General features: G+C 42.8%; 1 protein-coding gene across 38 annotated transcripts in view; it reads left to right on the forward strand.

Annotated features, from left to right (window-relative positions):
• NELL1 (neural EGFL like 1) overlaps positions 1-27127 on the forward strand; it is a 1048536-nt gene that overhangs the window by 348654 nt on the left and 672755 nt on the right. Inside the window, exon 13 of one of the 38 annotated variants that reach the window (XM_086385575.1) lies at positions 6022-6236. The exons of 34 other annotated variants lie outside the window; for them this stretch is intronic. In XM_086385575.1, the coding sequence (XP_086241701.1) occupies positions 6022-6221 (200 nt within the window). In that variant the 3' untranslated portion in view covers positions 6222-6236. Of the gene's footprint in view, positions 1-6021; positions 6237-7297; positions 7339-7548; positions 7764-8455; positions 8479-27127 lie in introns of those variants that run through there. 3 more of the 38 variants (XM_086385587.1, XM_086385588.1, XM_086385591.1) reach the window with 3 other exon arrangements.

The following is a 27127-nucleotide window of genomic DNA, read 5'->3' on the forward strand; positions in this document are numbered from 1 at the left end:
TAAAAACCTTCCTGATTTGCACCAAATCTGCCTTCCATATCCCCCTCAATATCTTATCTCCTCTTTCATCCAAAAAGTGTGACCTTCAGTCCAGCAGAAGGTGTTACTACCCAGGGGCTGCTTGCCAGAGAACTCCCAGTCCTGTGGCTCTCAGCCAGTGGGAAACTTTCCTCCTCTGCTAAGTCATCTTAGTGAGATGCACTGACCTTAAACTTCGACTCCTCTCCTAATGCTCTTTCCCCCGCAGCTGTCACCTGTCACGTGCTATCTCCTGCTCCTTCTGCTTGCAGTGGATTCTCTTCTGCCACCTTTGACTACCCTCGGTGTTATCTTGAATGCTATGAATTTTTTCTAAAGCTCCTCAAGTCCTCTGCCCCTGAGGCATACCACTGACTCCTTAAAAAACATAATTGCCATTTTTAACCACTAATAGAATACATATTAATTTAATATTTCACTCACTAAAGGAATTGATAATTTCTGTACTCTTAAATCTGTTTTCTATTGTCACTCCTTAACTAGTTGATAATTATTTGAACAAGTATGCAAGGCATCTTCTAGGCTCTGTGCTAGAGTAAATTTTGAAATAAAGTCACTTAGACTTGGTTCTTGACTTCAGGAGGATCGAGGTCTTTAACGTTTTCCTATAAATCATGCCTATAAACATGAGAACTGTTTATTTTTTTTCTTTGAGCTTTACTGATGGATGCCTGGCTCTTTGACAGAGTCGGGGTATGTCTGGTGGGCCAGCTACCACTACATCGAGATATGACATAAGGCTATAATGATGAGGACAAGTCTAAAGAACATTAACAGGGCAGTGGTCACTAAGACACGTTGTTCTGTTACGTCTCGCTAATTTTGTGTATTGGAACGTTGAGGTTGGCAGGAACACCTAGAGACCACCTAGCTCAGACTTTATTTTATTGGCATGGAGACCAAAAGTTGGAGAGGGAAAGTGACTTGCCCAAGGTCAGATCCCATAAATGAGAGATCACGCATGTAACCTGAAGGAACTAAATTATGAAAGTGTATCTAAACTCTGTAGGCTGAAATATTTTTAAGCTGATGTCACTTTTCCTTTTTTATTGATTTATTCTGATTGTGATTTATTATCATCGTCCACCAGGGCTGAAAATGTGAAGGCAGCAGCATTTAGAACTTCCCCAGCTTCGATGATACGAGTGTTTGCTTTGACTATGAATAGCATTGAACATTTAAGTAGCTGCTTGTTGTTTTTTCCGTGTCTGATCTCATCCCACTCGAGACCAGGGCCTGGGTCCTCCAAGCCCTTGTCCCCAAGCCTGAGCACAGTCCCACATGTTATGAATTTGGATGGTTGATACGGTTTCTTGATGAGCAAGTCAGCCCAATAATGGGATTGTGTAGCTCACAGGAGGTAAACTTTTGAAACAAAGCCATGTAGGCTCAGATTTTAAGGGAAAGAAGTGTTTAAATACCAAATTCAGATGAAAAATTTCCCCAGTCTTTTGTGGGGTGATGAATGTGAGGAAATAGGATGCATGTCTATTCTTTTTGCATTGCCTCTGCCTTAGAATTCCCTCAGCTTCTCTGCCTGGAAACCTCGTGCCTTCATCCTCCTCCTGCTGCTGCTCTGGGCCCCCGCCTGAGCACAGTCTTCCTGTCTGCGTCCCGAGGGCACTTTGTGGTGGCCATCAGAGCACTCGGGACACTGAAGCTTCATTGTCTCTTGAGGTCTCTCTCCCTGGTTGTGCTGTGAATTTGAGTGGCAGGGAATAACCACGCTCATCACAACATCTCTAAAGCCTGTCACAGATATGTAAAAGGTGTTCAATATATATTAATTGAGATGATAGGTAATAAAACCCATTTAATTAGAATGACTTAGGCTAAATTTACATACTAATAGGTACAGTAATACGCATGCTGATCTTTTTTGATTACAAAGTATTTTTGTTTATTGCCTTACTTGATTCTAATATCAACCCCAGGAAGAAGGTATTTGTATTCTCATTGTTACAGGAAGGCCCAGAATCAGAGGAGTCATTTTTACTTAAGAAAATAGAGATTCCAACTCAGAAATCCTGGTTCCAAACCCCATGTCTTAATCTCTCCATGGAGATTTTTAAATACCAGGCCTAGACTGGTGCCTGTTTGATAGCTCACACATATCCATGATAAAATGAGAAAAATAAGTAATAAATAAGTTTTTTTTAAAATAATGCTGAATTTAAAATAAAGGATTATCCTATATGTTTTTGCTTTAAAGTGTTCTTTTAAAAATGATAGTAGTACCATATGGTATATTAAACAACTTTAGTATCAAAAAGGAGAAGGCAATGGCACACCACTCTAGTACTCTTGCCTGGAAAATCCCATGGACGGAGGAGCCTGCTAGGCTGCAGTCCATGAGGTCGCTAAGAGTTGGACACAACTGAGTGACTTCACTTTCACTTTTCACTTTTATGCATTGGAGGAGGAAATAGCAACCCACTCCAGTGTTCTTGCCTGGAGAATCCCAGGGATGGGGAAGCCTGGTGGGCTGCCGTCTATGGGGTTGCACAGAGTTGGACACAAGTGAAGCGACTTAGCCAGCAGCAGCAGTATCAAAAAGCAATATAGTTTGTAAGATAAACATTATTACCAAAAAAGGTTTTTTCAAGTGTTGCCAGTTTGCTAAATCTTACAGCCTAGGAACCACAGCTACCTTGGTGAAATGTCTCAACTCATTAACTTTTCCCCATGCCTGTCTTTTGAAAGTAAGTGATGAGAAAACAAGCTCATATCAGAAATTTCCTTAAGACCATATCCATCCTAAAGTCACGTAGGGCAAGCCTTGGAATCAGAATATGCCAAATCTAGCTTCTTACGTTTACCTTAACTCCATCCCTGGAAGGAGAAGACTCATATTCAGAATAATAACTGTAGTCACGTTATTCTTACAAGCTTGTATTTTATTATGATGGTATTTACTGATGCTTAGGGGTGAGTGATGGCTTCCCCAGTAGCTCAGTGGTAAAGAAACTGTCTGCAATGCAGGAGTCACATGTTTGATCCCTGAGGTGGGAAGATCCCCTGAAGGAGGGCATGGCAACTGACTCCAGTATTCTTGCCTGGAGAATCCCATGAACAGAGCAGCCTGGTGGGCTACAATCCATAGAGTCGCAAAGAGTTGGACACAACTGGAGCAACTTAGTACGAATACGGGTGGATGAAAAATGTCTGTCTGATGATTTTCCACACTAAGACTTAAAGCAAGGTTCATTGCTACTTCTCATTTAAGCCCTATCTTAAATTCCTATTTATTTATTTTCAGAGCACTCTGGACAATTGTGTCCCCTCCCCTGCCCCTCCACTGTGTTTAAAAATTGGATAACACTACAGATACCCCAATCCAGAAGCTGATACTGGGAGCAGGAAGTCTGCTGCACCAGGGTTAGTGTGGTTTTGTCCCAGGTCACATTCCCACTGAACTGAACTCTTGGAAAGAGTTGCTGGGGAAGGAGTATGGATGGATCATCACACTGGTGGTATTTAGAGCCCACGTCATTGCGCTGGGGTACCGCTGCCTGATCACTGGCATTTTGCTGCCTCTTGGCCCTTGTCTTTATGAATGAGTAGCGTGTATTTCCGATCTCCTCTCTTCTTGATAAAGACGGTGTTTATGAGCGTCAGCATTAACGGTGCAGTTTTGCAGCCCTGAGGTTAAAAGCTTTCCAATATCTCATTAACTCACAGTGGCATTTCACTTTTAATATTGTCTAGGCACCCTTGCTTGAATCAGTTCAGTCGCTCAGTCGTGTCTGACTCTTTGCGACCCCATGGACTGCAGCATGCCTGGCTTTCCTGTCCATCACCAACTCCCAGAGCTTGCTCAAACTCATGTCCATCGAGCAGTGATGCCATCCAACCATCTCACCCCCTGTCGTCCCCTTCTCCTGCCTTCATTCTTTTCCAGCATCAGGGTCTTTTACAATGAATCAGTTATTTGCATCAGGTGGCCAAAGTACTGGAGCTTCAGCTTCAGCATCAGTCCTTCCAATGAATATTCAGGACTGATTTCCCTTAAGATTGATGCAGGGATTGGACCCTTGTTCCCTGCACTGGTAGGTAGATTTCTATTTACTGTACCACCAGGAAAGTCCACAAAGAACTTTGAAAATCAGCTGGTTTGCCTGGGGTCATGAAGATTCAGTGACAGCGAGTGTAGACAATCAGAAGCCTTCCTGCTCCCTCAGTAAGGTTTCTGAATGGCAGAGTCTCTACCCTGTGTGGGGGATGCAGACTATAAAGGACTCCTCTCTCCAGGTCTCTTCTCTTTCTCAAGAGGTGGGGCCATCAGTATGCCTGCATCATACTGTACTTTAATGATTGAGTCCCATCTTCTAGTGGGTACAGTAACTGTACTCAATTTTCACCTCTGTTCATTTTCTCTCCATGTGGTGAGTGACTCAGGCCTTGTTCCCAGAACAGGCTCCCCTCCCTTTGCTCCTCAGTCCTCTCTTCTCTCCTCTCATCAGTGTTTATACGTTTTTAGTGACAGGTCTCTTGAGTAGCTGGCTTCAGCAAGGTGAGATCCCAAGACTCCTCTTGGGTTTGAAGCCACTGACCCCATCCCATTCATCCGAAAGCTCAGCACTGGAGTTTGGGGCACTGTGGTGCCTTATTTTCCCACTAATTCATTCACCCTGACATGACTCTTTCTCTCTGACCATTTCATAGGGATGTGGACAGGATGAGCCAAAGTAAATTCCTTGGCCTCTGAATGGAACAAACCTCTGTATCTGCTTCTAATGCTATGAATTACTGGGGAAGCAAAACACAAAGGGAAAATCGAAGCTAACTTTTTATGGATATCTGCCTGTGAGTGGGATAACGGGCGATTTATTTACATATATAAATGTAGGGTGAACAGTGCTTTATTCTTGGGACAAGAACAGAAGATCATGGAGTATTTTTCTTGAACAAGGCAGGATTCTATTGCAGACCTCATCCTCCACCCTCTCCTATAACCAGGGAAACGAGACTCACCTAGCATCTTCCCTTACCCTCTTATTGTCTGGTTACATTTTGTTTTCCAAAGTTGGGGTGGAGATGGACATTTTTGAAATGACTGGAACCTTTAAATTTGTTATAAATGTCAGTTCTTTGTGACACAGTCTCCCCAGAAGACATAATAACATGTGACATATTGATAGGATCAGGACATTCACAACCAGTGTGTTTATATCAGGCATGGGGTGAGAAGCTGCAGAAATGATTGGGGTGAAAATTATTTGCTAGCCTGGGGCTGCTCTCTGATGTAACTGCTGCAAGTCTTGTTTGGATCTTTTTGCTTGCATATTTTACACCCCCACCAGCCTTCCTTGCTGGCTTTCTCTTCCCTGTCTCTTTCCTGAGTTCTCTGTTTTGTTAGAAGCCAGGCAGCCAGCTTCCATCCTCTTGGTGTCTCAGTGCCGGGTTTGCGTGGGAGGGATGTATGCTCATTCGCGCTCATTTGCAACTGCAGGTGCTATGCAATTATGATTTAACAGTGAGTAATTCTATCACATCCTTCAGTCTTCAAATTAAAGAGCAATGATCATAAGGTCTAGATGTCCAGTGTAAAACAAGCAATTTTCAACGTTAAGGTGTGGTCTGCTGTCTAAGATGATTTTTATAACTTCACAAATATAGTTAAGACTTCGTATATTTAGTTACATTGTAAATTTTTTAAATTTTATTTTTTATTGGAGTGTAGTTGCTGTACCATGTTGAACTAGTTTCTGCTGTGCAGTTATGTAAATCTGCTATATGTATACACATATCTCCTCCCTTTTGAGCCTTCCTCCAACCCCCCACAGCCTATCTTTCTAGGTCATCACAGAGATCAAGCTGCGCTCTGTGCTATATAGCAGCTTCCCATTAGTTTTGTATTTCACACGTGGTGGTATATATATATCAATCCTCATCTCCCAGTTTGTCCCATCGTCTACTTCCACCCTTGTGTCCAAGTATCTCTTCTCCACATCTGCATGTCTATTCCTGCCCTGAAAATAGGTTCATCTGCACGATTTCTCCAGATTCCAAGTTGTGTTAGTCGCTCAGCGTGTTTGACTCTTTGCAACCGCATGGACTGTAGCCCACCAGGCTCCTCTGCCCGTGGAATTCTCCAGGCAAGAATACTGGAGTGGGTAGCCATTCCCTTCTCCAGGATGTCTTCCAACCCAGGAATCAAACCCGGGTCTCCTGCATTGTAGGTAGATTCTTTACCATCTGAGCCATCAGGGAATCCTTCATCTGTACCATTTTTCTAGATTCCATATACATGCATTAATATATGATATTTCTCTTTCTGACTGACTGCAGCAGATGTAAATGTAAACAGCAATATCCTTGTTGGTTTATCTATCAGTTTGGCCAAAAGATTTACATTATGGAAAAACCCAAATGAATTTTTTGGCCAACCCAGTGCAGAGGCTCAGATAAAGTTCATGCCCTAAAATGAAACCTTAGATGACTTGTGCAAGAGACATACCAAGGAATTCAGAACTGAAAGTGACTTTATTAAATCACTGAAGACAACCAACCGTCTTCTTTTATGGTAGGGGTGAGAGATGCCATAGGAATGAAAAAACATACCTCAGGCTCCAGTGGAGGAGGTCAAATTCACCAGCTCTCACTAAACTATTCCCACTTGCCTTCTCCTGACTGCTACAGTAATTATACCATGAGTCTCCAAATAGTCAGAAATTGGCTCACGCATTTTGAAACTTCTTACATTGCTTGCTTATTGTTTCATATATGCTGACTTGTCTAACCTACTTCACTGAAAATGTGTTGAAGATAAGAACTACATCTTAAAGTTTTTCTATGGTGAAGATTGGATTCATGCTAATCATTTAGTGGGAAAATTCAATAAATATTCCTTGATTGATTTAAATATCAAAGGATTTTGTCTACATGATTCTTTGTAAAAGAATACTAGGAAATTAAAAATGACATCTGAATGTTTTACATTTCCTTCTGGTATATGGCATCTAGACTGTGAGTGTCTTGGGGAAAAAGTTGCAGTATAGAAATATTTACAAAGCCTGGTATGTAGTAGGTGCTGAAGAGAGTGTTGCTGAATAAATGAGTGAGTGAGTAAATTAATGAAAAATGTGGGCAACACGTTAATCAGGAAAAATGATAACAACTGTGGACAGAAGTTGGGGAAGATGAGTAGGTTTATAGGAACAAGTGCTTGTTAGGATACCCATGATCACCCTCACGTGTATCAGTCAGTGGGTTCGTACCAGGGCCTGGGCCTATTGAACTTTCTGTTGTCTTGTAGGGTCAGCTCTTCTGCTAACTCACTGACCTTGGGCACCCGAGAGGGCAAGTGGTGAATAATGTGGAGGGGAAGATGAATTCCTAAAATACTGCTGCTCTCAAGGTCCCATCAACGGAGGCAATTCAAAATATCGAGTAAAATGCAAATGAGATAATTTGGTTGGTGGGAGGTGAAAGTTTATGAACACTTTGATGTCCTAAGCCTTGTGTTTATTTCATATGTTCCAAACCTTTGTGCTTTTGCTATTGTAGTCATTACAAGTGACCGGGGTCCCAGTAATGACTGCCTCTGACCCAGAACTGCCACCAGCAGAAATCCTGGAACTCAAGTACACCTGATTCAGTGTTCTCCTTGACACTGAACCCCTAATCATCTCACATCAACTTCTAGGAGCCTCATGGAATGTAACATCACTCCATTTGTTCATTCTTCATTTATAAATGAATGAAGTAACAAATTCAAGTAATATTTATTGAAGGTTGTCTGCTTATTAGATGTGCAAAGCGCTTATTATTAGTGCAAAGTGCTGATGATATGAAGATGAAAGGACCATTACCTGTGTTCCCAGTGCTCACTGTGAGGTGAGAAGAGAAAAATAAGACCCCAAGCCTTAATTCGACTTCATAGTATCTCATAGGACAAGACTGGGCCTTACAGTGGAGCAGAGGGTTTCACCAGCAGAAAGATGCGTGATAGGGTTACCCAGAGTTCACATGCAAGGTAGCGATTCCTCTGATATAAGTCACTGCCTCCCAGGGTCTGCCTCTTGCTGCTTGCTTCAGACATCTGACTTTACCAGTTTACTGAGCAGAGCTCTATCTCTTCGGGACAGGCTTATATTTGACATGCTTGTAGGACTTGATTATATATACTATCTCAGAATGTCAATTCAATAATTTACAGTAATTGTCAGGCAGGTTAGACATCTTTCTGAGAGAGACCAGGATATTCTCACCTTGAAGGGAAGGAAAAATGATCAGAGGGTTCCTTAACGAGCATGTGCTCAGATGAAGGTTTTCATAGTATCCAGATCTGGTAGGCTGGTCACTCCCATCTGGATAATATACTACCCCACCTCCTGGGTCAGGAGGTGATTGGATGTTTTTTTTTTTAAATAACTGAAAACAATTTGTTAATTTTTTTGGTCATGTCATTCAGGATCATAGTTCCCCGACCAGGAACAGAAACTGTCTACTACATTGGGAGTGTGGAGTCTTAACTACTGGATCATCAGGGAATTCTCGGAGGTGGCTGTTCTTGAATGGGCACTAGAGTCCCGTCTCCCCAGAATGGGCCCTGCTGACATGCCAGTTCTGTCCTTGTGTTCCAGGACTGCAGCTGTTTATTATCCTGGCTCAATCTAGGTATAAAGTATTCAGAGGAGTGGACTGAGGGCATGTCTTTCAGACTGTGCTACAGAAACGTTTATTCTCTTCATAGAGCATTGAACTTCATACTAATTTTGAAACATTTTACCTCAGATTGGGACTTGACCCCAGCCAAAACCCACTTTGGGACTTGAACCCACTTGGCCAGGGCTCAAACCTGGCCGAAACCCTGCTTGGGACTCTAAACTATGTGGCCTGGATTGGAACCCAACCAGAACCCATGGTCTTCCAACTGAGACCACAGATCTGGTTTCAGGACCTAATGAAGCCCAAGTTCTTGATGTCTCATCACAGAAAGAATTCAGTGAGCGACAGAGTGATAGCTAAGAAGTAGATCTGTTGAGAGAGAAACACAGTCCACAGAGTGTAGGCTGTTGTAGAGGGTGAGTGTGGCATCAAAATGTGGTGTGGTTAGCTTTTATTCACTGGATAATTTCATAGACTATAACGATTGGGAGGATTATTCCAGCCATTTTGGGGAAGGGGCAGAGAGTTCTAGGAATTGGACCAGTGCCAGCTTTTGGTCTTTGGTGGTTGGCCTTGGAACTGTCGTAGCTCCTCTGGATGTGTCATTTAGCTTGTGGATGTATTACCGTGAGGATATACCGAAGGTTAGTTCCAAGATGGCAGACCAGGCAAAGTCAAAGTTGCCGCATCTGCCGTCTTAGAACCATTTGACTCTAATGTTTCTGTTGTGTCCTCGGATTATGTCATTCTTTCAAAAGTTGTGCCCTGCCCCCTTCCCTCCTGTTTCAATTCCATTTTTATCAGAGTACAGCTTTTATATATTAGAAGTGACATAGCAGTACGTGGCTCATGATAAAAAAGCAACAGTCTTCCGCTCACTCCATACTACTCCTTCTCTGAGGAAGTTTCTTTGGAAGTTTCATCCATTGTTTATTTCCATTTATTCTTATGGATGTTTGTGTGTCCCATCTTTTAGACAATTATGTTCATTTTCCTTGGTGTTTTTCTAATGGCAAAGGACATTCAGTTTGCTAACTACTTCCCAACCCACCTTGTCTGCCCTTCCTTCTTCCCACCCATCCCCTAGAGCTAGGATTAACAGGAGGCTTCTGGTGAGGTTTGCAAGGGCTGAACTTGCAGTTGTAATCCCCACAGCCCAGGGCCCAGCCAACCAGGGTTCAGATCCCATGCTCTTCCCAGACAGGACTACGGGCAAGTCCTTTAAAATGTAAGAACCTGGGTTTCAGTCTCCTCAAAATCAAAATGGGTTAATACTTGCCATCTAGAAAGTGAAGGTAAATAATATAATGCATGAAGGTGCCTAGAACTGCATGCCTGAACAATAGGCTAAGATGAGGGTAGTCCTGAGGGGCTCTTTTGAAAGATGAGATGTCACAGAGCTTGAGTCTAGCTACATCTATGCTGGAGAATTATTTTTAAAGTAATTTATATATTTATTTTTGACTGTGCTGGAGCTTTGTTGCTGCATGGGCGTTTTCTAGTTACAGTGATCAGGGGCTATTCTCTAGTTGTGTGCAGACTTCTTTCTCATTTAGTGGCTTCTCTTGTTACAGAGCAAGGGCTCTAGGGCATGTGGGCTCAGTAGCTGCAGCTCCCAGGCTGTAGAGCACAGGTTCCCTTGTTGTGGCTCATGACAGGCTTAGTTGCTTAGCTTAGTTGCTAAGCTTAGTTGCTCCGAGGCATGTGGGATCTTCCCTGTCCAGGGATCAAACTCATGTTTTCAGCATTGGCAGGCAGATTCTTTAAGCTACCAGGGAAAACCTATACTGGAAAATTTAAAGCAGGTGGAAATATGCCCCTCCTCTTTTGTCCCACATCTTGAAAAAACTATCTGCAAACTGGTCTTAGCTTGGCCAGTGTTGAGCCATGTCACCCTGGAGTACTTTTCCACCTTTGGCTTCCCAGCTCCCTTTCTGTTCAGTCTTTCTCTAAACAAGGTACAATGCCATTGGTGAGGCTTCCTTCTGCTTAGTGAACTACAATCATGCTGCAGTTCTCACTCTTTGAAATGACTCCTGAATCACCTTGATGGGGTTTTCAGCGCTCCTCACTTCCTCAGTCACATTTACATTCTCTAGGTTTATTTCCCCAGATGGCTAATCTCACCCCACTGTATGTAGATTTTACGAGTTTAATTCTCGGCGGACAATCTTATTTCCCTTCTCTTTGCTTCTTTAAGATCTAATCAAACTCAGAAATCAACCACAGAATTTTCTTTTTAGGGAAGCCTTTTTGGACTTCCCAGTGTTGTCAGGGTTTCTTGGCCATCCGTGAGATGGACCAGGGACTGTCTTCTTAGGTTCTCTGGAAGCAGATGCTTGAGATGGAGTGTGTGACCAAAAATATTTATTAGAGGTCTTTTCTGTGCTGTGCTCAGCTGTGTCTAACTCTTTTGTAGCCCACCAGGTTCCTCTGTCTCTGGAATTTCCCAGGCAAAAATACTGGAACAGGTTGCCATTTCCTCCTCCAGGGGATCTTCCCAACCCAGGGATCGAACCTGCATCTCTCATGTATGTCTCCTGCTTGGCAGGTGGATTCTTTATCACTAGCACCACCTGGGAAGCCTGTGATTATTAGGGATCAACACCTATGAAATGAAAGGAAGGATTGGGCAGAGGGAGAAGTTAAAATGCTAATACATCAAATATCTGGGATAAATGTTGTATGTCAGAGTTGACATGTATGTCATGTTAGGACAATATGCCTAAGCCTTTATACCCACTTTTGGCTCCGCCCTCAGTGCAGGCTTCCCTGGGAAGAGAGTGTTCTCCAACCAGGCATCTCTCTGCAGCTAAAGTGGACCTGGAAAGAGCTGACAGCTAGGAGTTGCCTACTGACTGCACTCTGCAGTTGGGTGGCCAGAACTTCTTGCAGGGGGGAGTGGCAGGGAGGTGAGCAGTCTTAGATGTCCATCTTCGTGTCTGTTACACATGCAGAGTATTTAGTACTTATATCAGTTTCTTAGCAAATACCCTTGATTGTAATTTGCTGATTACGATGCACCTTCTCCCTAGGATGGTAGGCTAAGCTGAGGAGCTCGCCTCTGTTTGGCTCATCCTCTCCATCACCCAACATGTAGTGGCATGCAATAAAGAGTCAAAAAGCCGGTGTTTGTCTTCAAGTTCAATGTCTAGAGTTATTTCTACTGCTGTAGTCATCACTATAATCCGAAGACCAGAACACTGATAATTCCTGAGTCCCCCTTTGAGGCTTGCCACTGCGCCAGCCTTACACCTGCAAAGTGGTTTGCTCTTGACAACCACTTTGCAAAATAAAAGTCATTGCTCCCACTTTACAGTCTAAGAACTGCTGCTCAGAGAAGTTGAGCAGCCCTGTGACTCCAGAGCTTAGAGTTTTCCCATGCACTGAGTCAGCACTGCTGGTGAGGCTGGGCTTCCAGGCACCTGATGGGAGCACCTCTGGGTTAGGTCTTGTGTCTTCTCTGGCATTCATATTGATATTCGAGCCCAGAGAGGACATAGGCCACTGTAGCTGCTATACTTTCCAGTTGCTGTCTTCCTAAGGTAAGATGAACACCTTCCTGTAACCAGAAGCTCTGTTGATACAGCAAGCATCCTGGGATTGCAAGTCTTCCTGAGCTTTACTCTGTCTGTTCCAACTCTGAGAGCACATCCCAGATGTTGACTGTGTGCTGTATTCAGATGCCTGCCAGGCTTTCACTGAAGACCATGAAAATTTCCCCAGGGGTGCCATTTCTTCCCCCCATCCAGGAATTGTCTTGAGTGAGGGGCATGGGAAGCCCACTCACCCACTTATCCTGCATGAGAGTCCTGGCTGGCATCTGTTAGGACCAGCCCAAGAGGCTCTTGGTGCCCTGATACAGGCAGAGCCCTGGCCATCCCCCACGGGGTTTGTGGCCCATGTTGAAGTGGATTCTCACATGACCTAAGCCCTCTCCCTGGCTTCGGGATAGCAGTGCTGAAGATAATCAGCATGGAAAGATTAGAAAAACCTAGAATTGGTTGAGAAGAGCCTAGGAAGAAGCCAGTTTGGTTTCTAATCTTGAGGGAAGAGGTGAACATCGATGGCTGGAAGGCTGGGTGGTAGAAATGGCAGCAAAGGAGGAAACCAGGCAGTCTAGGCTGCAGGGGGCAGGGTGGGAACAAAGTGTGTGCAGATGAAAAAGCACTCTGAGTTTAGGATCTGGGGTCAGTACAGCATGGTGGCTGAAAGCATGGTCTCTGACATTGGAGAGTTTGGATCTGAATCCACTCACTACCAGCCATGTGGCCTTGAGCAAGTTACTTAACTACCCTCCCTCTTAGTCCTCTTCTTTGTAAAATGGGAATAATTACAGCCATTATCACATTGGGTTGCTCAGAGGATTAAATGAGTCCTACATCATCTGCCTGCCAAGGATGTGTTTCCTCTCTCTTTTTTCCTTTGGATGAACTTTGGATTTTACAACAGTTTTAGGCTCTCAGAGTTTGTAAAGAGAGTGCATGGAGTTCTCAGTTTCCCTATTGGCACCATACATGAACTGTGATGCATTTGTTACAATGAATGAACCAAAACCGGTACATTGTCATCAGGTCAAGCCCATACATTCATTCAGACGTCCTTGAATGACTTCCAGACTTAAATTTAGCCATGTCTCGCCTTTGTTGTTGTTAGTCACTGCACTGTGTCTGACTCTTTTGCAACCCGTGGCTTTAGACCGCCAGGCTCTTCTGTCCATGGGATTTCCCAGGCAAGAATACCTGAGTGGTTTGCTATTTCCTGCTCCAGGGGATCTTCCCGACACAGGGATTGAACCCACGTCTCCTGCGTTGGCAGGTAGACTCTTTACCACTGAGCCACCCGGGAAGCCCTCATCTGTCCGTTGGCTCCTCGTAACATGACAGTTTTCGATGACCTTGAGGGTTTTGATGCATACTGGTCAGGCGTTAAATACAACATCCCTCAGTTGGGATTTGTCTTTTCTTTTTTCCTCATGCTTTGGCTGGGGTTATGTGTTTTGGGGAGGAAGGCTCATCAATATTTATTTTGTACTTTGGGTTATAACCCACTACTCCTTTATTTTGTTGCTCTAATTCTTCCAACCTTTTCGAACAAGAGCTTCTTCAGTTGGCTCCAGGGACAGGGATTTTCAGTTGAATTCAACTTTGTCAACTCAGTGATGTAATTGGATTTGACCCAGCAGGAACTAGGGTCCTAAGTGGGAGTTTCCTGTGCTTTTGCTTTGTGATTAAATTCTTCCAGTTCCCAGAGTGGTCAGGCCGGGTCCAGGCAGGTTTTCCTAACCTCTGAGATGGAAATTCTTGGAGTGGAATGAAGTTTGTAAACTTTATTTCCTTATTTGTCTCCCTGTTCTCACTGTAAATTCAGTTTGAACAACTGAGAAAGATCTTCCCTAGGACAGATTAATGAAGAAATAGAGTTTAAGGTACTGTTATTTCCTCAGCCCCTCAATGCTGACATTCCTGACAGTCTGTTCCTTCTCACTAAGCACTAGACAGGCTTATTTCCCAAGTAAGTTTTACATCCATGGGGCTGATGAAACCATAATTCAACAAATGCATAACTCCTGGTTTGAGCACTTATAATTCTTTAATTAGTTGCTTGCCGACTGCTCTAATCTCAGGGCAAAGCGAAATCCTAGAACACAGAGAGTATATTTTATATATATTTGTGAATCCGTTGCTTTGCACAGTACGATATTAGAGGCTTAAAAATGTTGATTAAATAACTCAGGACTGGAAAAGTAATTAGTTTACCTAACTTGATGAACTTGTTAATACAATTATTTAAAGTAATTCAGATTGTGGCTACCTCTCCGTATTGTGGTTGTTTTCTTATCAGCCTCTTAAGCAGTTTTGGAAAAAAGTGCTGATTTTAGCTCTTGTTTTCCTTAGCCGACCTTTCCCACTGCATTTGTCAGGCATTTTGCCTCTTGGCTTTTACTTATCACGGAACATAACCTGTTCACTGACCTGAACTTTGTCCATTTTTTCAGATTTCTGTACTGTTTCTTGTTATGTCAACTCTGTTTTTCTTTAGGTAACTACCTTTTGACAATTTATTTTTTCTGTTCACTGATTTTATTTTTCCTTCTTCTGCAAGTGTGATTCTCAGTTTCCTTTATGTTTTTAACATCAATGAGTTTGATGAATATATTGGTTCTTCTTGTTGCTGGATTCCATTGTAAAGAATGGACCCAAATATGAATGAAGCAAGGTTGCCAATGAAGGGCTGAGAAGCAGAGGAAGAGATTCATGCTTGCTGGTGAACTGACTGTTATGCCTTCGGGAACTGAACACGTAGTGGGCTCAGGATTTGCTCTGCAAGCCAGGACCCCAGTCCACTTTCCTATGGTGATAGCGGCTCCTACTTGGGAGTGACCTTGGGGATAAATGCCTGTCCGTGTTGTGTTGGCCTGACAATATATTAGCCTTTGAAGGTCAAACTTCTTTCTTCCTTTCAGTTTGCTTTTACCTGTTAACCTCAGGTGCTTTTTTTTTTTTTCATTCCATGGCTTTTTTTTTTTTTTTTGTCCTGTGACCGAATCAATGCTGTTGTGAAAAGGTCAGCAGCTTCTGAAACCCCTTTGGTTCATAACAGAATGTAAGGCCCATTTTGAAATTCCTCCCCACCCCTCCTTTTTCCTCTCCCACCAAGAATCGATCCCAGAGCCCCATCTGTGCTTTTCTTCTAAATGGTTCTTCTTTACAGGTGTTAACATTGCATTTATGTAAAACATAACATTGCCCTCTTTTAAGCAGGCGCATCTTGTTAGGAACACAGTATGTTCATTCCCAGAAACCTCCTGGTAACTCTCTTTGCACTGTCGATGTTTCTGGGACACTCTTTTGCTATATAAATGGTCTTTCAGCCTGGTTTGCGTGAATCAGATGTATAGAGCTTTTAAATCTGAACTCTGAGCCTCAGGACCTATAGCGTTTGCCCTTGGTGCTTCCCGTCTTGGGAGAGAGAAACTGTGTCCATCGACTTGTTGGTGGAAAGAGGCCCTTCCATGGTGGTGCTTCCATTGGCATTGCTGGCCACTAACTCATGGATGCTAGATAATGAATATGTCATTAACTAACCTTTCCATTTCCATTGTGTGTTTGGACAGGCAGTGCTCTTCAGGTCAAGGTGAGTATAATTACATGCCTTCTTTTTTAATGACAAATCAGTTTTGGTTGAATTCACCCCCTTTCTCTCTTCCAGTAGCTAAGAATAAGCCAATTACCTAGAGAAGCCTTGAGATAGATCAGATAAACACATTGCTTACTTTTTCCTAGGCTGTGGATGCATTTGCTTGGGTGGTCTTTGTAAGCACAAATCAATCATACTTTAAATAACCAGGAAGTCTCCAAACCCCTGTGGCAGGCACACAGGTGTGCCAGGACTCCGTTCCACCATCTCTCTAGTTTTGTTTCTCCATTCTTAACCACAGACACTCTTTTTTTTTTCTAGCCGTAGTGAAGGAATCACAGTCCCTGTAACAAACCACGTCCTTTACTTCTTGGTGCCACTGTACACAGTGCTCTCACCTTGACTTACCTTTGTCTACTGTAGCTTCCCGCTCATGCCCCATCATTGCTAAACCTTCAGTGACCCCTCCCCCACCTGTAGAACTGACCGTCCCTAACTTCACGCTCCACTTGTGTTTGGTCCACTGCTGTACCCACTGTGACACTTGACGATTTTTGGTCAGTGTGTCTGTCTGGACCCCAGTGCTGTCCAATAGAACTTTCTGCACTGAAGGAAGCATGTTTAATATGGGAGTCAGCAGCCACGTGTGGCTAGTGGGCACTTGACACGTGGCTAGTGCGGGTGAGCACTGAAACTTTATGTTGTTGGTTGTTGCTACCATATTGGGACAGTGCAGGTCTAGACCAGTGGTTTTCAAATGTTCGTGTGTATCAGAATCGCATGGAGGGCATATTCAAACACAGATACCTAGGGCCACCCCCGGAGTTTCTGAGTCAGTGGGCTTGTGTGGGGCCTGATAATTTACATTTCTAACAAGCCCTCAGATGATGCTGTTATTTCTGATCGTGGATTCATAGCTTGGTTTAATGGCCTGGACCAGTGTTGGCAGATTACAGCCTCCAAGCAAGATTTAACCAGCTACCTGTCTTTGAAAGTGTTTTACGGGAAATAGCCTGTCCATCCGTTTACATTGTCTATGGAGGCTTTCACACCGCAATGACAGAGCCAAGTAATTGCAACAGTAGATCATACATGGAAAGCCAAAAATACTCATGTCTGACCCTTTACAGAAAGTGTGCCGAGTGCTGGTCTCTGTGAAGGACACTTTGTTGTCTTTGAAGCTTTGGACCTGGCAACAGTGGGCGGGGGTGCCGAGTAGCCATGGAATGAATGAAGCATTATAGAGGATTCCAGTTGAGTATAAATATTAGCCTTATTTACTGTGATAGATTGTTGTAGGATTTTCAAAAGTTTTGAAACAATCTATTTGAGTCATTTTGACTTGAGCCTTGGAGGCATTTAAAATTCATGTCCCTTAGCAATTTGATCAAGGTGAAAGCTCTGAGTAAAGGACTGTGAAATGGAAAAGCCACATTAATCTGAACAGTAGGAATATTGGCTGTTGAATTTATTATTAGTAGTTGTACTAATATTTTACAGAAATCTCATTGGAAAGCCATTTTATCCTGGAACTATTAGGGCAACATTCTCTGAGAAGATCAACTTCAAGGACCTGACCCAGACATCTCTGCTCTGTGCTTCCAGGGCAGGAATAAAGGGTTTTTTTTCACTGGATTGTCCTGGCACTTCCTTTAGGCCACTGAAGTCACAGGTATGCTCAAAGTTTTCAAGGTCCAGGTACCATTAACTAAGAGCTTTTTGTAATTCCATTAAAATCAGGATTATAGTATTTAAGCTTTATTTTCCTCTTTCTTTCCTGTTTCACATGGCTTTTGCCGGGAGTGGCAAAAGAACAGGTTAGAATAGTTTTAATTCAGCAGCATCTAATTTGTCATCCAATCTGAAACCTGTAAGTATTCTTCATCTCTTTCATTTCTCATCTTGGCATAGTGGTAAAAGGGATAAACCTTGTAATCTGACTGCCTAAGTCCCAGATCCTGGCTTTACTTGTTTTGAGCCGTGTGACCCTGGCAAATGACTTAACTTCTCTGGTCTTAAGTCTTAGGGGTTCTGGGGAAAGTCATCTAAACTTTCCATGTCTCATTTTTTGTGCTGCATTCTGTGTTGTTGACTGGGCACCCCACCCCCACCACCATCTCTTTCTAAAAGCACCATTTGCATCATACTACAGAAAAGCAGGGGAAAATATTTTGCAGATTTTTCTTGTATGATTTCAGGTTAGTGGTAGCCAAGGACAGGCACTTGGACACGTGTTGGGAGGCAGGAGAGGAGAAGCCCCTGTTCTCTGGAAGCAGTTATAGCCAGACACCTGGGTGGATGTGGGAGCCACAACCATTTTCTAGTGAGCTCTTGAGAATGACATGTTTGCTGCTACAGCTCCAAGCAGTGGCAGGAGTGTCCCAGAGATCCTTTAGACTTTTAGAGCCTTCCTGGTGTGGTTTTGAAACCACTGACTGACTTGCTGCAGTCTGAGATCACTGGTGGTTGTTTCCCAGCGTGTACTCTCCTGGTCCTTCCAAACATTAACGAACACCTTCAATTCTCTTTCCTATACCTGGAATCCATAGATAGGTATATGGATTCCGTAGGTACGTGGCTTCTATTTTCCTAATCAAACTCTGACTGGTACAGTATTCTCATGAGTTAAATGCAGATAATAATAGTACCACCTCATAGGATTAAATGAATTTTATACACACCCCCACACACCTGAAGCTCTTTGAACATATTTTGTGTTTATTTTTTATGTGTCTTCCCCATCCCCACTGGAATATGCTGCTACTGCTACTGCTGCTAAGTCACTTCAGTCATGTCTGACTCTGTGTGACCCCATAGACAGCAGCCCACCAGGCTCCGCCATCCTTGGGATTCTCCAGGCAAGAACACTGGAGTGGGTTGCCATTTTCTTCTCCAATGAATGAAAGTGAAAAGCGAAAGTGAAGTCGCTCAGTCATGTCCGACTCTTAGCGACGCCATGGACTGCAGCCTACCAGGCTCCTCTGCCCATGGGATTTTCCAGGCAAGAGTACTGGAGTGGGGTGCCATTGCAAGCTCCAGTCTGTTAGGCATTTTTGTTGGAAGCCTTCTCTGCTTTCCATCTTGATTGCATTATGTGTCTGTTCCTTACATTTCCAGGAGTTTGATGTTTCTCATTGCAAATTTCACCATGTGTCTCTTCTCCTAATCAGAAATAGCTCCTCATTTTCTAGGAGGTAAAGCAGAAACTAGTTCCATGGAGTGGAAGATAAAGTTGGCTGTGACTGATCATTTACCCACTCATAGTCTGTGCTGTAGCCCTTCTGAAGTTTCAAGGATTCTGTAACTTACTCGAATATTTCATACATCTGTGCCTTTGCACATTCTGTTCCATGTACTGGGGAGATCTTTCCCTCTTTTATCCACCTGGTTAACTTCTCCAACTTCAATGCTTTTCTTAAGTATCATCCCTTTTGCTTGATAAGCTCCCAGGAACAATTGGTCATTTATTTCTCCTCTTACGTTTTGAACTCTCAGGGTTACCTCAGCATATCCAAAGTCAATATTTGCATGTTTATCTCTTCTGTAAATTTTAAGATATTTGCATCAAAACCTTTTCTTATTCTTCCTGGTGTCCAGAGCCCACAGACTAGGATTGAATAGATCTTAGTGCCCATGCAGGAAATGCAGAGTTGATCCCTGGGTGGGGAAGATTCCCTGGAGAAGGAAATGTTCTTCTTGGAACATTTGTTGGAACAGTGTTCTTACCTTGGAAATCCCATGGACAGCAGAGCCTAGTGGGCTGCAGTCAGTGGGGTCACAAAAGAGTTGGACATGACTTAGCAGCTAAACATATATGTTTAACATATATGTTTAAAGCAGCCATATATGTTTAACAAATGAATGATCAAACACCTTCATACCTACCTCAGCCTTATAGCTTCTGAAAAAGTATACTCGGGGGGCCATGCGGTTAGAAGCCATGAAGTTACAGACTCTGTCCTCTTGCAAAAACTGTGTGAGTACATGGAACAGTGGGAACTATTTTGGCCATTGGTCACAAAGACTCATCTGCTAAACCAGTTGTGACTGGGAGCAAGCTGATCTCATTCTTGTGGCTCCAGGGGTGTCAGATGTTTGGGTTTGACCTCTGTGATTAGGAGAATATCCAGTTCTTCAGAGAATGCTGTTTTCCTTCCTGTTTACCTGGTCCTTGTCACTGGCTATTTCATTGTGGCAGGTATGGCTGCCTGGTAGGAAAAGAGGTTCTTGGCTGCAGAAGTAAAGATGAAGCCAACATGTAATGTGCTGCTGGTTCCCCACAAGCTGGTGCAAGAGAAGATGTATGTTTCCCATGACTCTTCAGCTGTCCCTGGGGAATTTTAGCAAGTGGGTTTTTGCAGGCATGCTTAGATCTATTATTTACCAAATGGTGCAAGTTAGAGATGGATGCAGTGTGGCAGAACCCTTATTCATTTCTCATCAGCACAGTCTGCTTCCCAATCATCTCTGTGGGCTGCTTCACCTTAAGGATTCCTAATGTTCAAACATCTCCCTCTTTAGCCTCAAGGTGATTTAGTCATCAGAATGCAGTTGTGAAGTTTTCACTTTTCCTTCTGCTTTAATTGGTCCTGTGACAGCTTTACCCCCCTTGGGGCTGCCAGGGACCTATAATCAAGTTTGACATAAAAGGTCTGAGCTTGATTCTTAGTTCTAACATGAGCCAGCTTTGTGGCTTTGGCTAAATCACCTAACCTTTCTGTCTCGTATGCATGCTGTTTTAAATAGAGATGATTATAATTGCTCTTCTCACCTCCTAGGGTACATTAGTCTGATGAAGGATAGTCTAGTTCTAGAGCAAAACAAGGACCAAGACAGTTGACTCTTGAACATTGATTTGCACACCTCAGGTCCACTTGCATATGGAATTTTTTCAGAAGTGAATACTACAGTGCTACACGATCCAAGGTTATGAAATCTGTGGATGCAGAACTGTATCTAGAGGAACCACCGAAACAGAGGAGCTGTGTATATGGTGGGCTGACCGTAATTCACACACAGGTTTTCCGCTGTGTGGAGGGTTGGTGCCCTTGACCTTCATGGTGTCCAAAGGTCAACTGGACTTCTTTTCCTCTAAATGAGTAATTGATTACACAGGAAACTTGACTCCCAAGCAGTAACACACCGCTGAACATTGACATCACCTCCTGTCCTCCCAACATCCAGTGGCAGAGAAAAGGGTGAGTGTATGTGGCTCAAGAGACTTTTAAAAGTTATAATTTCCCATTGTTACAGGCAGAGTATGGTTGACAGAAGACTAGGGTCACTGTGTACTCTGACTCTGTCCTGTCTGCTTGGGGCCACATGTGTTTTAGTGGCTCTCAGCTGGGGGCGATTTTGCCTCCAGGGGACATTGGGAAATGTCTGGAGACATTTTTGGTCATCACAGCTGAGAGATGCTCCTGGCACTTAGTGGTCTGAGCCCAGAGATGTTGCTAAACATCCTCCAGTGCACGATGTAAGCCCTCCACAACAAAGAATTATCTGTTCCAAATACCAGTAGTGCTGTGGTTGGAAAACACTGATGTGTCCTATTTAGTCCAGTCGGACATGACTTGGGCTGCCGTCTATGGGGTCGCACAGAGTCGGACACGACTGAAGTGACTTAGCAGCAGTAGCAGTAGAGACTAAATGACCATGACAGAGCTCTAGAACTTGGGATGAGCAGCTTCTATTTGGTTGAAGACAACCCAGAGGAGGTGATGAGCACTCTGAGTGGCCTGCTGAAGGGCCATTTCTTGGTAAACTCTGAACTCAAATCCTGAATTCTCCAGATTTTTTAAAAATTATCTTTTTAAATTAAAGTATAGTTGATTTAAAATGTGTTAGTTTCAGGAGTATGGCATTATTATTCAAAGTGAATTATATATATATAAAATGAATAATTCATATTATTTCCCTTATATGTTATTGCAAAATATTGAGTATAATTCCTTGTGCCATTTTATATATAGTAGTGTGTATATGTTAATCTGAGCCCAGTACCCGCTTATGACATGAACTTGCATTGGACTCTTCTCTACCTTTGTTCTCCCTGAAATAGCCTCTTGCACTAGTATCACTTAATGGTTAAGAATGTGGACTTAACAGATGGGATGCCTGCTTTGAATTCTCACCTGTCATTTCCTAGTGATGTGACCACAGACAACTCTCTGTGCCTGCACTTGCTTGACTCTAAAATGGAGATATGAGTATCCATCTTTTTCAGTTGTAGTCCAATTAATATGTGGAAATAATACCATTATATGCCAATTACCAACCCCTGAGAATCATGCTTGGCAAATACTAAGTGCTTATGAGATAACCACTATGTATCTGCATGTGTGTGTGCTCAGTCATGTCCGACTCTTTGTGACCCCATGGACTGTAGCCTGCCAGACTCCTCTTTCCGTGGGATTCTCTGGGCAAGAATACTAGAGTGGGTTACCATGCCTTCCTCCAGGGGATCTTCCTGACCCAGGGGTTGAAGCTGTGTCTCCTGAATTGCAGGCAGATTCTTGCTGAGCCACTGGGGAAACCCTGTATGTATCTGAGCTTGCATCTGACTCTACTCCAGAGCAAGTACACACCAATATAGCATCAAGATATGGTTCCTGTATCATTTCAATTCAGTTGGTTGAAACTTTATTTTATACCCTTTTTTTTTGTGCCAGACATGGCACTGTTGCTGCTGCTGCTAAGTCGCGTCAGTAGTGTCTGACTCTGTGCGACCCCATAGACGGCAGGCCACCAGGCTCTCCTGTCCTTGGGATTCTCCAGGCAAGAACACTGGAGTGGGTTGCCATTTCCTTCTCTAATGCGTGAAAGTGAAAAGTGAAAGTGAAGTCGCTTAGTCATGTCCGACTCCTAGTGATCCCGTGGACTGCAGCCTACCAGGCTCCTCCGTCCATGGGATTTTCCAGGCAAGAGCACTGGAGTGGGGTGCCAGTGCCTTCTCCAGACACAGCACTGGACAGTAGGAAATTGAAACTGCCCTAAACATACATTGGGACTTCCTTGGTGGCTCAGGTGGTGAAGAACCTGCCTGCAATGCCAGAGACCTGGCTTCGACCCCTGGTTGGGAAGATGCCCTGAAGAAGGAAATGGCAACCAACTCCAGTATTATAGTCTGGAGAATCCCATGGGCAGAGAAGCCTGGCGGTCTACAGTTCATGGGGTCTCAAAGAGTCAGATATGACTGCAAGACTAACACTTTCCCTTTCAAACATACATTTAAGTAAGTTTATTAGTTTAGTTGAATAAATATAATAGGACTATATATATTCTCCTGTAACAGCTCCAAATTGAGTCTGGTTAATTCTATCTAAGGTTGTATGGGAAGAAAGTTTTTTTGTTTGTTTGTTTTACTTTAAAACATTAGTTTTGAAAAGATGAAAAATCAGATGAGGAGAAGGACTTTCCAAGAAGAAAGGAAAAATTTCTCCTTATTTTAGAAACTCAAGATGGTTTATCTCTTGAACTCTCTCCCCATCTCGGCTGTTCTGTCTCCCTGCCTGGGGTCACTTTGAATTTATCTCCCTGATCTGAGATGACAGGAGGACATTGCTCCTGCCTGTCTCTCACCACTTTTCTGCCCTGATGAATCGACTTGTGTCAGAAAAGACATCTTTGTGAGGGAGGGCCTCTGAACATGCTCCTTTTATCCCTCTATCACTTGGAAGAGATACCACCGTAGGAAACCCAGAAACAGTCACTAATTTTGGGAGGCCCATGCAGTAGACCAGCTGGACACTGTACTGAACAGCAGCGATCTGCGGAGCCGTTTGAACTTATTCACCCTTGTGATGGGCAGGAACAAACCTCTCCTGGTAGGGATCTGCTGGCTGATGGAGCAGAGAGAAAGTTAGGAATAATAATAATAAAAAAATTATCTTTCCTGGAATTTTTAGACCTTCAGAAGGGTACCCAAACTACAAAGTACTCATTCTATAGAGAAAGAAGGATTATGTTTTGTTTGTAACTGTATTTTAATGAGCTACATTTGCCTTAAGAGTTGAGATGAATGTGTTTACATATCCAGCCTTACAGCCAGTTTCTTGAGCCAAGCTGAGCAGACTGAAGAAAGCACTGAATATTGAAGTTTGGCCTAATGGGGGTGGGGAAGGAGTGTTGATCTGAAGAGAGCTTTTTAAAATTTTAATCTCTTTCATGTTTATCTGAGAGGGTGAAAAAATATGAGTGAATGATCAATTAATTATCCCCATATAGTTGTGGATAATTGCTCATTCTCCCTCAAAGAGCTTTGGTTCCCCAAATAGTTGCTTCCTTCATTTTAGGCACAGGGCTTACAAATTAAATGTATCTCATTGTCAGAGCATGTCCTGGGGACGGCAAGTCAGATGAAGGCTTTATTATTGCTAATTACAATTTTATACCTTTAGAGAAGCACCTGTGTTGATTGCATGCGCACTTGCTGTTCTTTGAATGTATGCAGATTGCATTATGTATGTGGTACTTGGCCTCTTGTTTCTGTACATAATGAGTTTGCCTCTGAGATGAGATGATACTTTCAGAGTGGTGATAGGCCCATTTGCAAATTTGTTTCCAGTAATTAAACTATCAAAAGAATGTACCATTTCTCTTGAGTTCCAAGGCGGGGATTTCAGAAGAGCTGTGTTTGGGCTAACCCAGATAAAACTGTGAGAAGCTCAGTGAACTTGTGCCTTTGACATAGGTCCTTGACATCAGACCTTCTCTACCCTCTGTTACACTGTCTTAAAGTACATTTTGTTTTTTTTTCCACCTTGACATAAGTGCCATCTTTTGTAGAGTCCTGTTCTGTGCACTGGAGGATGTTTAGTAGCGTATCCAGCTTCAGCCCACTGGATGCCAATAGCATTCCCGCTATCAGGTGTGACAACCAGAATGTCTCTAGCTAGACATGTCCAGGTGTTCTCTGGGAGGCAAAATGGGCCCGGTTGAAAAACCACTGTGCCATTTGATGTTTCGTTTACACAGAAAAAAAGAAATCTATTAGACTGTGACCCTCGGCTCTGTGCTCGGCAATTTAGCTTACTTAACCTGATTCTCGACAGAGGATTGTATGGACTGATTTGCTTTGGCAACTCTTGTTCTGTACCTGTTGTCCCACCAGTTACCAATAGTACGTCCTTTCACTTCCAAATGTATACAGATTTGAAGGAAACATTTTATAGACACCATAGGTTTGAGTAAGATATTCAAATCCTCCCAATTGGAGAAAGATTAAACTCTGATTCACGTGATTTGCTGAAGGTCTGGAGCACAGCTACTAAATTTGGTTGTTAAACCTTGAAATCAAGACAATTTAACTCCAAAGGCCTATTGGTTGCTTTAATATTTCTGTCTGATTTCCCCATAGTGATCCATAGTTACTTTTAACACTAAAATACACTACTATGTATAAACTAGATAACTAATGAGAACTGATTATATAGCATAGGGAACTGTATTCAATTCTCTGTGGTGACCTAAAGCGAAGGAAATCCAAGGAAGAGGGGATATACACACACACACACACACACACACATGTGGCTGATTCACTTTGCTATATAGCAGAAATAACAGAACATTGTAAAGCAACGATACTCCAATTAATAATTAAAAAAAAAAAAAGGGTTTCAGAAACAGCCATGGTGGCAAGACCCTGGAAGAGTTCTTTCTTCTCAGTATCCCGAAGGAGGAAGACAGAGTTTAGAATTAAACAGTCCTAGATTCAAATCTGAGTTTTAGTATTTACTTTTCTGTGACCTTGGGTATATGCCTTCTATATTTCTGAGTCTATGAAATAGAGGCTGTATACTAAGTGTTAAATGAAATGTTCCCTTGGTATATCTAATTTTCTTGAAGAGATCTCTAGCCTTTCCTATTCTATTGTTTTCCTCTATTTCTTTGCATTGATCACTGATGAAGGCTTTCTTATCTCTCCTTGCTATTTTTTTGGAACGTTGCATTCAGATGGGTATATCTTTCCTTTTCTCCTTTGCCTTTAGCTTTTCTTCTTTTCTCAGCTATTTGTAAGGCCTCCTCAGACAACCATTTTGCCTTTCTTTTTCTTGATCACTGCCTCCTGTACAATGTCACGAACCTCTGTCCATAGTTCTTCAGGCACTCTATCAGATCTAATCCCTTGAATCTATTTGTCACTTCTACTATATAATTGTAAGGGATTTGATTTAGGTCATACCTGAATGGTCTAGTGGTTTTCCCTACTTTTTTCAATTTAAGTCTGAATTTTACAATAAACAGTTCATGATCTTAGCCACAGTCAGCTCCCAGTCTTGTTTTTGCTGATTGTATAGAGCTTCTCCATCTTCGGCTGCAAAGAATATCATCAATCTGACTTCAGTATTGACCATCTGGTGATGTCCATGTGTTGAGTCTTCTCTTGTGTTGTTGGGAGAGAGTGTTTGCTATGACCAGTGCATTCTCTTGGTGAAACTCTGTTAGCCTTTGCCCTGCTTCATTTTGTACTCCAAGGCCAAACTTGCCTGTTACTCAGGGTATCTCTTGACTTCCTACTTTTGCATTCCAGTCCCCTATGATGAAAAGAACATCTTTTTTGGGTGTTAGTTCTAGAACATCTTGTTATCATAGAACAATTCAACTTCAGCTTCTTTGGCATTAGTGATTGGGGCATAGACTTGGATTACTGTGATATTGAATGGTTTGCCTTGGAAATGAACAGAGATCATTCTGTCAGTTTTGAGATTGAACCTAAGTACTGCATTTCAGACTCTTTTGTTGACTATGAGGGATACTCCATTTCTTCTGAGGGATTCTTGCCCACAATAGTAGATACAATGGTGATGTGAATTAAATTCACCCATTCCAATCCATTTTAGTTCACTGATTCCTAAAATGTTGATGTTCACTCTTGCCATCTCCTATTTGACTACTTTCAATTTACCTTAATTTATGGACCTAACATTCCTGGTTGCTGTGCAATATTGTTCTTTACAGCATTGGACTTTACTTCCATCACCATTCACATCCACAGCTGGGTGTGTTTTCACTATGGCTCCATCTCTTCATTCTTTCTGGAATTATTTCTCCACTCTTCTCCAGTAGCATATTGGGGTATTCTGGGGCATTCATCTTTCAGCGTCATATCATTGCTCATCTAGAGCCTGACATCCTGGAGTCTGAAGTCAGGTGGGCCTTAGGAAGTATCACTACGAACAAAGCTAGTGGAGGTAATGGAATTCCAGCTGAACTGTTTCAAGTTCTAAAAGATAATGCTGTTAAAGTGCTGCGCTTAATATGCCAACAAATTTGGAAAACTCAGCAGTGGCCACAGGAATGGAAAAGGTCAGTTTTCATTCCAGTTCCAAAGAAA

This window comes from Bos grunniens, chromosome 29, assembly GCF_055505025.1.
Source record: "Bos grunniens cultivar Pamir isolate PY7600 chromosome 29, Bosgru_T2T1.0, whole genome shotgun sequence".
Taxonomy (NCBI): Eukaryota; Metazoa; Chordata; class Mammalia; order Artiodactyla; family Bovidae; genus Bos; species Bos grunniens.